The sequence below is a fragment of the Eucalyptus grandis genome, chromosome 1 (genome assembly GCF_016545825.1).
Source record: "Eucalyptus grandis isolate ANBG69807.140 chromosome 1, ASM1654582v1, whole genome shotgun sequence".
NCBI classification, from domain to species: Eukaryota; Viridiplantae; Streptophyta; class Magnoliopsida; order Myrtales; family Myrtaceae; genus Eucalyptus; species Eucalyptus grandis.
In genome coordinates this window covers 8,991,654-9,005,076 of record NC_052612.1, presented here as the reverse complement: position 1 = coordinate 9,005,076, position 13,423 = coordinate 8,991,654, and the positions used below count along the sequence as shown (strand labels likewise).

Genomic DNA, 13,423 nt, shown 5'->3' with positions numbered 1-13,423 from the left:
GTCTCTTTCCCACTTATCAGCTTTGTCATTTTTTGTGGACATTGACCTGCAACAGAAGCTTGCAATAACATCTATATGGACTTCTTGCCCATTAGGGTCAAGTCTCACAATTTGGTTATATTAACCGAACATTTGTCATCAAGTTCTATTATTAAAGTTCAAGGTCTTCATCATCCTTTACATCTTCTTGCATCTAGACCTGAGTCCTGATCCTCCTCTCTCTCTCTCTCTCTCTGCACACAAGCACCAGATTTGCAGGAAAAAAAGAATGCATCAGCCTCACCGTATCTTCCCTGTATTGGGCCTCGGTTTCTTGAATATATCAATCAAGGAATAAACTTCTTAGCCATTCTAGAAACACGGTCTAAGTTTTGAATCTTTTTGAAAAGTTGCAAAATAATCCTTTTGAACATCATTTTTTCCTGAATGTTCCTTTTCGACAACCTATAATCACCTACTACCAAAACCTCTTTATATGTCATCACTTGAAGTGATTGGCAATTTGTTGGCCACCATAAATTTTCATATTTTTTTATCGTCGCTAGTGGTACGTTCATCTATACGGCACGACACATTGCTCAAAAAGAGTACTTATTGACTTGCAAAAGTCCAATTTCTAGAGAACATTCACTGATCCTAGGTATTGATGGTTGGAAGTCAGACATAAATGGCATTGTTGGTAACTCTTGACTTATCAATTACACCCACTTTCTGTCTGGTCTGATTGGAAAAATTCGAGTGCTTCCTAAGGCTTCTCCAGATGGAAGTGTGGGATTTAGTTGATTGGTTAATATACATAATAACCCCTTTAAAAAGGTTGACCGTGTAGAAGACGTTAGATTGACTAAGCTTTGTCTTAAAAGGTTGAACATGCAGAAGACTTCAAATTGACTAAGCTTTGTCTTTAGATGGTTAATTGGTTTTCTTTAAACACATCTGTAGAAAGATCGATAATTGAGGACCATCTCATGTTCAAAAGCTGCGAACTTTGAAATTGCGGCCATGGTCCACGCACTTGAGATCCTATTAATTTAGACCTTGCTCTAGGAAAGCTGCGAACTTTGAAATCGCGTCCATGGTCCACCCACTTGAGATCCTATTAATTTAGACCTTGCTCTAGATATGTAGATGATGCAAGGCACGAGAGAGAGAGAGAGAGAGAGAGAGAGAGAGAGAGAGAGAGAGAGAGAGAGAGAGAGTAATTGTTGCCTCAATCAGCTCTCTTCCATTGATAATTTAGGAACAAGGGCGCAAAGGTCCAGTCACCACAATTAGCTCTCTTAAGAACACAACATATTAAAAAATGGATTATTACTAGGTTCGTTGTAGCGAAGGAAATATTTTACAGGAGATGGTTGGATGAATTTTGGTTCTTCCATATGTCTATTATGTTCTTTCTTCTGGAGGGAAAACATATTTTATCTTTTCTAACCTAATTTCTACTTCAGATTCAATTTTTTAATTTCCAAACTTCTAACAATACTAATGCGATATTGCTGATGGTGCGACGAGGATTGCTGAAAATTGACACTAGTCACTTTATTAATGCTTTCAAAATGCAAAGAGAATTATTTTTAGTAATTTCTTATTTGCTAGTTCTGTTCAAGTTTATTTTATTTAAAATTTGTTAGTTTATTTTAGTATGTTATTTTCTACATTTAAGAAGAAAAGCTGTTAAAAATTGGAGTCTCGATTGGATTGGATATCCGTTTGGGTACATGTTGCTAAAATTATAGATCAACATAAGTTAATTCGGATCGGACCCTATTGCGACCCATTCAAATTAACTCAATGCACCGACTTGACAAGTCCTACTCCCAACTAAATAATAAAGATGTCAAAAAAATTGGAGCTTGGCGTACAACCTGACGTTTGCATGCTGAGGCAATATGAGAACTGTTCCTAAAACCACTTTGATTAATTAGTTATTGGTGCGTTGGAAGTTACGCATGAATTGCATTGTTGATAACTTGGCCTAGCAATTATACCCATTTATAAATTAGGATTTTTTTTCCTTTTTACTTTGCAACTATAATGTGGCCAAATGTTGCATCATTTACCATCCTAGTATTATTTGGGTGACATTATTTCCACACTCTTTATAACTAAATACACTCCGTTTATACAAGGTAGGGAAAAACACCCTTGATTGATTTCACATTTATACATTTTCCCTCAATTGATTTCTTTTCCAATGTGGGTTCCCCCCAAATTTAAGTCCATTGTTGCTTAGAACATTAAAATAGGCATTTTCTTTGTCAATCCAACATGAATGAAATTAAGCTTTCATGAAAAATATTTCTATTACTTTAGGCATAGTTTCTATTTTACAAATTTTGTTTGTATATAGGCTTTTCTGCATTTCTACGTGAAAATTGGTGCAAAAATTCACTCGACAAAATGAAAAGTTCTAAAGATGTCTTTAATAAATAAAGTTGCTAACATGTGTAGAAGAGACAAAGAGAGAGAGTAGAAAAGATAGGTTTTTGATGTGCATGATAATATTCGCTTGAATGTGTTATCCTCAATTATGGTAACCGGATGCTACATAAACTAGAAAAACTAGAAAGAATAGGTCAATGTGTAAATTGGGGTCCACTACTTTAAGTTTCAATTGAATAATAAAGAGCAATTCTGTCTCTCTAATGCAAATAGGGGTAGATCTAGTCATATAAGTGTCAAAACAACTTTGCCCTGTTTGTAATTGTCAAACAAGAGGCCTACGGGGAGGAGCATCAGCAGCCACATGGCAAATCATGATTGATAGGTCTAAGTGAATCACGGCAACAATGTAATTGTGCAACATAATCTGAAGGAAATACACTTTTAATAAACAAAGTAAAATAAGTGATAAGATATTCACATCTCAAATAAGACATGGAAACTGCGCATCTAGTTTTTCATTGCAATTTGCCTTTAATTAGGAATTGTCAAACAATCTTGATATTAAATATAGGTAGATCCACATAATCCATGTAAAGCTAGACTTGTAATCCAATATAATCGTATAAAAGGCCAAGAGAATATCCGGATATAAATGTAAAGCCAAAATCCTAGCTACGAATACTAATGGACTTGAGCTGGCTCTGATCGATATGTTTGAGATAGATCAATTTTTGCAAATATTTCAAAGCCAAAAACTGCTTTCTATAATTCCAAAAGGAATCATTCATACCATCGACCCCTATGCAGTTGTTCTTGGTGAATTTTGGTCCCGCTTTTTTTGAGAAATTTCAGTTAGATTCGAGTGTAATCTATTTGATGTTAAAGTAGTTTAGCTGGAATAGATGAATAGTGTGTCTAGGAAAATTGCTCTCTAATATAATGCGTGACAATATTACTAGCCTCATGTTTTCTACTTGATATCGTCCTTGTCATTTTCCCAATTGCCCTCATTTCCCGAATTTTCGTTGATGAAGAAAATTATTTTCGTCAATTCATTTTTGTAAGCAACATAAATGATCATTTTTAGAAAAATATGCTCACAATAATTAATTTTCCTCCAAATAAATGTATTGCATACGTATTATTGGTCTTTGTTAATTACAAGATTAGCAAGCAACGATCTCCTAAAGGACTCTCTATGTTTACATTAGCTTGTCCACACGCCATTGATTAACTATCGAACAAGAAATGACGTAATTGTGCCTATGTTACAACATGTTTCTAATTAAAAATATTTAATAGGAGGACTGATTTAAACATTTGCCAACTTTCTCTTTAACTTGCATTCTGTGTGTATAGGGTGAGAATGCAATTTGAGTAAAATTACAATTAATATAGATTATAATTAACCTAATCCCATATAGTAATCAAACATAGTAGTGTATCTCTAATGCCCTGGATGCACGCAAAAAATGTAAAAGTCAATTTGGGGGTCAATTTATTCCTTATTAGCAGCCTTTGGTGGTGCCCACCACTTTTAAGGTAGTGCGTTGATCCGCTGTGCTTTTTCTGTCGTGCTAACTTTGATGAGTCTTGACTTACCTAATTATAATTTTTTTTTATTCCGACGTGATTAATGGTACAGATGAATATCCTCTTTTTCCATTATATCCTTGGTTTTAGCTTTTTCAATTGGTTTTTTCTAATCAAATATGTTTGTCGATGGTTGAATTGATTGATGGATGGTCATTAGCCAATGCAGTGCGTGGTGGTCCCTTGTGTGACTTCCAAATGTCCTTTCCTTGTATTTTGAGAAAAGATTAGCAAATCGTTCAATTTCCATCCTACGTTTTTATCGCATTACTAAATTTTTTAAATCTGTAATCAGATCAGAGAGAGCTCGAACTGGTCTAAAATGGAATCTTCAGCAGATAACCATCGAAAAAGTGCTCACTTTCATATCTTTTTTAGGTTCAAAAAACCGACCTTGACGATATTTCTTAACCATAAAAGTCAAGAGTTTTGCTACAAATTTCATGTCACCAACTATCTTTGCCCGATTCCGATCGACTTGTAGCCTTTTAAATCCATCTGCATTGCTCGCGGTTTTTATCTCCCAGCTAATTTACCTACCTCAATCAACCTTTTAATGGCATGAAATCAAGATTCAACTCTTTGACAATAGAATTGGCACAATTAGACCGAAGGCAACATTTTACCAGTGCTGTAGGTATACTTCTGTAGCTTAAAAAATGACAATAGCACTTTATCATTCCAATGGATACCTTAATCTTCTTTTTATTTGTTTTGCTAAATCATATACGCCGTAAGGTATTTTATAAGCAAATTCAGAAAGAGGGTGATCTTTTTTGTTTTTTTTTTTTTATAAAAAAAATGGCTTCCTTGTAATGGTGGCAATCTTCGGTAGACTTGAGTCGATACTTGGCCAGTAGTTAGTATTTTATAACTTTTTCTTAATTGATAAAAGTAAAAATATTTTAGTATTTAGATTTTGTTCATTTCGCAAAAAAAAACTTCCAAGTAAATATTTTTGGATTTTCTAGTGTATGCGGCACATGGAAAAGAGGTTTTCTTAAATAGGGAAAATGATTTTCATTTTTTAAAATGAGAAATCATTTTCCCTCTTCTTCCTTTCACCCAAACCAAGCATGTTCTCCTCCGTGCATCCTTTCAATTATTTTTTTCTTTTATTTTTAGTTTTTATTTTATTTTATTTTTTTCATATTTTTTTCTTTTTTTCCTTCTTCCTCGGCCAGTCGCTTGCCGTGGCGACAACGGACGACCAACCACATGGCCAATGGCCGACAATCAACTAAAGAAGAAGGAAAATAAAAGAAAAAAATAAAAATAAAAAACAGAAGTAATTAAAAATTTGATTTTTAAAAAAGAAGAAGAAAAAACATTATTAAAAGGAGTGCGCGGAAGAAAATCAAATAAGATTTTCCATATTAAACAACGGAAAATATTTTCTAATTTATTTTCAAATTTCAGTCAAATAGTGAAAAATATTATTATTTTTCAGGAAAATGACTTATTGGGAAACATTTTTCATAAATGACACGTTTTTTACGAAGCAAATGGAGTTTTAGGGGAAAATTAATTATATGAACCCAACATGAATAGCCATGACAATGACAAAAGTTTACTTGAATCCATCCATCGTTACCTCTAAAAGATAGTGTTGCAAAAAACATGTAATCAGACATAATAATAAATAGTAAAATAAAATGAATTGGATATTGGATTTATATGGTTCAACTGCTATGACCAATTCTGTATGGAGAACAATAGGGAAATTCCACTTCAGATTAAATAATACCATAGAAATTATAACCATACTAGAATCTTTCAAACACACTCAATGTTTTACAACTCCTATTTATGTCCAGTAAGTTACATAATATTTAATCCTCACAACTCTAGGGAACAATCTCTTGATTTCACAAAGGAATCACAAATCTTATCACAAGATTTATTGTCTTCAAAACATTTACAATTTCTTCACAGTGTAATTCATGAGCGTGCTTGAACAATTGATTGTCGCACTCAGTAGTTTCTCTACTTACATATAGACAAAAACCAATACCCACCTGAATATATTCTTCACACAATGTAATTTATCAGCATGCGACACAATGTATTATTATGGCTAATAGCTCTTTTGCTCACTGATGGGCAAAAACTAACGCCCCTTAATATTTGAATATATAAAAGCAAACTTTGTTTAGAGAATCTATTTAGATTGGGTTTCTTTTATTGGTGCACATTTGAGATATATTCACAATAATCTTCATATTGGCTTGATGTTTGAGTTAAGTTACGACTAATTTGCTTGAACTTGAACTCGAATTCTACCACTACTCTTGCACAACCCCTCATGGGCTCCTCTGTTGCCACAACATCTTTCAAGACTTAAGTTGCGCTTAAAATTCACAAAAAAAAAAAAAAAAAAAAAAAAAAAGCGAGCCTCATCAAGGTAACAACTCTACCAACACATTTAACCATCACATAAGAATTTTCAAACACAATATCCTCTACCATAGATAAAGAAAAATCACCATTGCATTCATATCTATTAAAAAATCAAAGATACAACTTGTCAAATTTGCAGTTATAATAACCGCCAGCTTTACAAGCACCACCTCACTATATGCATTGTCTGTGTCAATTATGCACCAGATATTTAAGGAGTTTCTAGTTGCAACTCTACATTGAGTTGAACACAAGAAAATTGTCTAAAAGGTTTTAAATTTATTACGTTTTTACCATTTTAGTTCTTAATTTTTTCACCTTTTGCCAATTAAGTATATTCGATCAATTTTGGCTTAAAATCGTTGGCATGGTGTTGACTCTCCTACGTCGTACAGCCGATACTAATATAGACAATTTTTAATAATATTTTGATATTTTTTATGAATTTTATATTAATTACGTATATTTTTTTTTCCTTATATTCTCTTTTCCTTCTTTTATTTATTCTTTTTTTTTCCCCTTTTTTTTTCTTCTTTCAATTTCTTTTCCTTTTTCCCTCTATCGGCCACTATCGGGCCTCGTTGACCTTTGCAGGCCCCAAAAGAGGGTAGGGGTTGCACTTACCTGCTCAGGCGAGGTGGCCTTGACTAGACAAATGCTTGTCTATTATAATTAAACAAGCAAATATTTGTATAGATGGGTTCCAATTATTTTGGCACCTGACCAAGAATCTTCAAATCATATTTTCGAAGTATTAATCAAAGGGTATTAATAAGAAGTACTAGTAGTCTGAAGGCTACTTTTGTGATTTAGGTAAAACTTTTCTACAAAAAAACAACACGTAGGATTTTCAGGCAACGTTTTGGGAAATGACTAGAAGTCAAACATGTGTTTGTCACGTTAAGACTCCCGCAGAGTTCGTCACTTTCTCGTGGTCTTTGGTCTAAACTAGAACCCTTCGTGCTATAAAAATTCATTCAGCTCACTCATTTCTCATGAAGCCTAATAGCATCTTGCTAAGCATGACAAAATCAACTGCAACCTGCCCCCTCTTCCTTTTCCCGTTCCTCTGTCTCCTCTTCTTGCTTCCATTTCAGGCCTCGCCATCACCGACCACAGAGGCGCAAGCTCTTGTCAAATGGAAGAACTCCCTCTCGCCTCCTCCACCTCCACCTTCCCTGAGCTCATGGTCCCTCACCAACATCCCCCATCTCTGCAACTGGACTGGCATTGCCTGCAACGGGGGCGGGTTGGTCACAGGTATCGGCCTCTCTGGCTCAAGCCTCAACGGCACGCTTGATGCGCTCGACTTCACTTCGTTCCCGAACCTGACCCGCTTCGACGTCAGCAACAACAATCTCAAGGGCCCAATACCGTCCTCGATCGGCAATCTATCCCAGCTCAGATTCTTGGAGTTGGCGGTCAATTTCTTCGAAGGGGCAATTCCTCGCTCCATTGGACAATTGATAAAGCTTGAAAAGCTTGATTTGAGACTAAACAAGTTGACCTCTTCGATCCCTTCGGAGTTCGGGCTCTGTTCTAACCTCACCTACTTAGCCCTTGCCAAGAATTCGATCTCTGGGGAGCTGCCTCTCTCACTGTCCAATCTAGTCAGATTGTCATTATTTAGAGCTTCGCATAATCGCCTGTCGGGTGAGTTACTGCCTGACTTCTTCACAAATTGGACCGAACTTGTTTCTCTGAAGCTCCAGAGCAATTTCATCTCCGGGCAAATTCCGCCCGAAATTGGAAGTCTGACCAAGCTCAATCACCTCTCCATGTACAATAATTCGCTCTCGGGACTATTCCTCCGGAGGTCGGGAATCTCACGTTGGTGACGTCTCTCTATTTTGGCATGAACCAGCTTTATGGAAAGATTCCCGAGACCATCTTTCGCCTTGCTAACTTACGGAAGATCTCTTTGTGCTCGAACAATTTCTCGGGAGAAATACCACGTGATTTAGGCAAGTACAGCGCTTCTCTGAAATCTGTTTGCTTTGCGAACAACAGCTTCACCGGAGAGCTGCCGCCTGATTTATGCAGTGGCTTTGCTCTTCGATATCTCATGATCAAGGGAACAAATTCACTGGGCCGCTGCCTGACTGTTTGAAGAATTGTTCACGGCTAACGAGAGTCCGTCTAGACAGCAACCAGTTCACTGCAGATGTCACGAGTGCATTTGGAGTTTATCCGAATCTGGTTTTATAAGCCTCAGCAACAACCGATTTGTCGGGAATCTCACCACACAATGGGGAGAGTGTACAAATCTCAAGACTTTGCAGATAAATGGGAACAAAATTGCCGGCTGCATCCCACCGGAGCTTGGCAAGTTGTCTCAGTTGCGTGCCCTGACTTTTTACAGCAATGACTTGACCGGGAAAATTCCCCGACGAGATGGGAAATCTAGGGAGTTGTTGAGCCTGAACTTGAGCAACAATCATTTGGCCGGAGATATTCCCATCTCGTTAGGAAATTTATCGAAGCTAAATTATCTTGATTTGTCGAAGAATGCACTAAGCGGTAGCATACCGGATGAGCTAGCGAATTGCAAGAATTTACTAAGCTTGAACTTGAGCAACAACAATCTGTCGGGTGTCATACCGCCGGAGCTCGGGAACTTGTTCGCACTACAGATTCTCCTAGATCTGAGCCACAATTCACTAGCAGGATCAATTCTGTCCAATTTGGCAAAGCTTACTAAATTGGAAAATCTCAATCTTTCACATAACAACTTCTCGGGTACAATCCCAACGGTTCTCAGCAGCATGAGCAGTTTAGGCTCTATAGACTTATCGGACAACAAGCTAATGGGTGCAGTTCCTAGTGGTCGCCTCTTCCAACAAGCACCGGAAAGTGCTTTTATCGGGAATCCGGGCTTGTGTGGAAACGTGACAGGATTATCTCCTTGTGGGACGAGCAATAAATCGACCGACCAAAGAAAAAGGTTCTGGTTGGTGTGAGTGTTGGCGTCTGCTGCTCACTACTTTTGGCGATTCTAATTGCCGTGATTCTGCTACTTCGGTGGCGAAAAAGCCTTCTTGACAAAGAGGAAGAGATCAAGCGTCTTAAAAAGCACGAAAATCTGAGCAGATCATATGGGAAAAGTTAGGAAGTTAACATTCAGCGACATCGCCAAGGCCACCAATGATTTCAGCGAAGAATACTGCATCGGAAAAGGTGGGTTCGGGAGCATTTATAAGGCCGTATTGGCCAACGGCCAAATTGTTGCTGTCAAAAAGCTCAACGCACTAGAATCCAGCAATGTCCCAATAGTCAACCGCCAAAGTTTCGAGAACGAAATCCGCATGTTGACCGAGGTTCGACACCGCAATGTGATCAAACTCCGCGGGTTCTGTTCCACAAGGGGTTGCATGTACTTGGTCTATGGGTTTGTTGAGAGAGGTAGTTTGGCAAAGGTCTTGTATGGAGGAACGGGAGCAGCTGAACTGGACTGGGGTACAAGGGTGAACATTGTTCAAGGCGTGGCTCATGCGATTGCCTACTTGCATCACAACTGCTCACCGCCTATCGTCCATCGGGACATAACGTTGAAAAACATCTTGCTTGAGTCGGACCTCAAGCCTCGACTCTCGGATTTTGGGATAGCAAGACTCTTGAATTCAGACTCATCAAATTGGACCACAAGGCCGGATCTTATGGCTACATGGCTCCAGGTAAGCCATATAATCAAAGCTAACTATGCATTTCGCTTGTACATATTAGCATGAATTGTTCTCAAATTTGGATTCATCATATAATTCTCATCAGACTTTTTAAGAGCAAGTATAGATTTTGAAAAGTCATTCATACTAATAATATCAAAGAAATTTGGAATTTTTGTGCAACTTGACATTGATCAAAATATTAATGCATTGTTCTTTCATGAAAATAGAGTTAGCAATTACGATGCGGGTAACGAATAAATGTGACGTGTATAGCTTCGGAATAGTGGCGCTAGATATTATGATGGGAAAGCATCCGGGGGATCTTCTCTCTTCTCTATTAATGACACAAACATCAACAATCTCGGAGGACCCAAATTTGATGCTGAAGGATGTGCTCGATCGGCGTCTTCCTCTTCCGACTGGCCAACTAACCAAGAAAGTGGCAATCATCGTCACAACGGCACTAGCGTGCACGCGCACAAGTCCTGATTCGCGACCCACCATGCATTTTGTCGCGCGAGAATTATGTGCACGCACTCAAGCTTACTTGTCCGAGTGATTGGGCTCCATAACTATCAGCAAAGCTATCGAGTCTACAGGAATAAAATTTTAATGGATATTGCAGATCAAATGATACTTTTCTGTCTGTATCTCTTTTTCTTTTTGGGATTTAGCTCGTTATGAAGGAGAAAGAATCGGGTGTACAAAAGGATAATTTGGAAAATCTCTATTCCACTATCTTCAAAACATGTTTAAAAATCCCTTCTATCCTCTAATGAGTATGCAGTACGTCATCACTTCGGATGATCTTATAGACTACTCTCATGTTTTGTTTTCCTGAACATTGGTATGAGTTGAAAGTTACCTTTTGGATGAACCAATATAGATAAATTGCATACTCAAGTTCTAACTTTAAGGAAAAATTCTAATTAAAGGCTTGAAATATAAAGTGGACTTTATTTTAAATAAGGGTCCCAAGTGACCAAGTCCATCTCAAATAAGGGCTTAAACTTCCCAGTCAGCCAAATATTCACTGATGAACATTTTCCAGTAACTAGAACAGGCGTAATTTGGTCAAAATCCGCAATTGGGTAAACTTTTTTAAAAATTTCCAAATTGAATAGGATTTTCAATTATTCATATTTTCTTCCTTCCTCTCCCCGGCTACTTAAGCATATTGCACTCGCCCAATCCTCGGCCATGCTGCTCACCTGATCCTTGTCACTTTTGTTGTTCGCCATTTTCTCTTCTTTCACGAGTTCATCGTCCACAAGCTTTAAGTCGTTCGCAAGCTTCAAGTCCGTTGTTCGCAAGCTCCACTCGCTTTCATCCAAGGTTAGTGTCGTTCACATTGGTGTAGTTTGTTCAAGGAAAAGCAATTGTAGCTTGTCGAAACAACATGTCGCCCAGGTGTGGACATGTCGTGGAATATCATACCGATGGCAGCAAGGCTCTCTTCCCAAACCGAATGGTTGTTCCAGTTACAGTCACGGAGCCTGCTTCTCTGGCACAAGCATTCTTGTGAAAGATCGAGTTCTGCATCTTCTCTTCGATGCTTCTCGGTCCACTTGTGCCCCTGCAATCACAAAAGAAAGAAATTTCCATTCCCCCTAATGCCCTTCGCCTTAAGGTTGATCCAAGTGGTAAAGAGGGTTCTCCCTTAGGGTAAAATTGGGATTGCCTCACCCCGCCATCGCTCTAGCAAAGGCTTTCTTTTGCCCTGTAGCTTTAAATTCCAATGCCAGGCTTTTCTTGTTGTGATCTATGAACTATTTGTGCATCGTGCGCATGTCACGACCTCTTTTTTTTCGGCGCCCGCAATCGAGTACGAGCGCCTAAGGAGGCTAATGGCTCGGCTGAATTTATTAAGCCCGGACTCTCCCAAGTCCACCAATTCACGACTTTAATAGTCTGAGTTTTTAACCTGTAAATCAATTTTTAAATTGGAGTCGCCACTAATCGATTTGGGGTGGGTTGATTAGAAACCCAAGTGAAGTATCGGGAGAAATACTCACTCCTGCGCAACTAGAGAAATTAGGATCGGGGACTTGATTACACTAGTTAATCACTAATGCCCTTTCGGTACCTAATCTTGTTTAAACCTAAGGCTTTTTGGATTTTTAGGGATTTTCCGTACATTTTGGGAGGAAAAACATTTTTTGAGTCATTTTCTAATTTTTGGACGCAAAAGAGATTTTTGGGATTTTTTTGGTATTTTGGAAAAATACAAGTCTTTTTGGCTTTTTCTGATTTTTTTTTTTGGCTTTTTCATGAATTTTTGGCTTTTTCGGATTTTTGGCATTTTTTGGAATATTTTTGATTTTTCGGAATATTTTTGGCAACGCGGGCCCGACTCAGATTTTTTCCTTTTTTTTTTTTTTTTTTTTAAAATCGTGACCCGGCCAATGACCCATCGCTTCTAAATGACCCGGCCCGACCCGACGACTCGGTCTCGGCGAAACCCTACCCGACCCGACGACCCGGCTTTCATCCGCCTCCCAATTCGCGAAACCCTACCCGAACAAGGCCGGATCCGACCTGGCCGGGTCCGACGCAAATGCTTCTTCCCTCCTCGTCTATCTGCGGCGCCGATGGAGGGGCTAGGAGATTGAACGGCGGCGGTCCGGCGTTCGGCGGCGACGGAGACTAGGGTCTCGACAAAAGGGGGCAAGCCTTCGAACGGCGGTGACGGAGGCGACCGCACGGGTTGAGACGCAAGGCGAAACGACAATTAGGGTTACGAGTGGGAGGGGAGCTTCCGTTCGGTGGCGACGGGGTGACGATGGCGTGCGGCGGCGAAGGAGGCGGCGACTAGATCTCGAACGGAAAAGCAACGGCGAGTGGTGGTGAGCATCGGTAGATACTGATCTGCGGCAATGGAGCGACGAGGTGACGGTGGCGGTGACGAGAAGGTAGCGACGGCGCTCCTCGGTTCCGGATCTGGCTTGGCGTTAGCGGATCGGTCACGGCTCAGCAGGGGGGGCGGCGACGAGCCTTCGAGGCGACTACGTCGGGACTCGATCGAGGCGACGGTGTGGGGACGCGGCTCGGCTCGGCGCGCGTCGGGGTGTCGGCGGCGGCGGCGCGGAACCCGGATCCGGACCTTGACCGACCCTCTCCCTCCGCCAATCTCCCTCACTCCGGTCAGATCCGAGCCTCCACCGGCCAGATCGACCTCCTCGGACTCGCTCGCGGCGGCCTCCCCCGAAGTCTCTTAGTGGGAGGTCAGCCGAGCTCGCGACCTGAGTTCTCTCTCGCTCGCTCTTCGATTCCTCCCCCGAAGTCTCTCAGTGGGAAGATCTCGGAGCTCGCTCGTGCTCTTCGTCATCGACATCGGGGGCTATTTATAGGCGAGGGTGGCCGGTTGACGGAACTTCGAC

The 13,423-nt window shown here is 39.8% G+C and overlaps 2 protein-coding genes across 2 annotated transcripts in view; both read left to right on the top strand.

Moving 5' to 3' along the window:
• The first annotated feature begins 7,400 nt into the window (after positions 1-7,400).
• LOC120295297 (LRR receptor-like serine/threonine-protein kinase GSO1) lies at positions 7,401-9,338 on the top strand. Its single transcript, XM_039316314.1, has 3 exons — positions 7,401-8,194; positions 8,389-8,482; positions 8,661-9,338. The coding sequence occupies exons 1-3, from the start codon at positions 7,401-7,403 to the stop codon at positions 9,336-9,338; spliced, it is 1,566 nt and encodes a 521-aa protein (XP_039172248.1).
• A 135-nt stretch (positions 9,339-9,473) lies between these two features.
• LOC108953960 (MDIS1-interacting receptor like kinase 2) overlaps positions 9,474-13,423 on the top strand; it is a 30,796-nt gene continuing 26,846 nt past the window's right edge. The window contains 1 exon segment of the mRNA XM_039316308.1: positions 9,474-10,052. Coding sequence (XP_039172242.1) covers positions 9,474-10,052 — 579 coding nt within the window.

What these genes read in the sequence shown, in the direction of transcription:
- LOC120295297 (XM_039316314.1), top strand. Translation starts at nt 7,401, where the DNA reads ATGACAAAATCAACTGCAACCTGCCCCCTCTTCCTTTTCCCGTTCCTC. An exon ending in TCGGGACTATTCCTCCGGAG is followed by an intron (nt 8,195 to 8,388) that starts GTCGGGAATCTC and finishes TGCGAACAACAG; the next exon opens with CTTCACCGGAGAGCTGCCGC. An exon ending in CACTGGGCCGCTGCCTGACT is followed by an intron (nt 8,483 to 8,660) that starts GTTTGAAGAATT and finishes AAGACTTTGCAG; the next exon opens with ATAAATGGGAACAAAATTGC.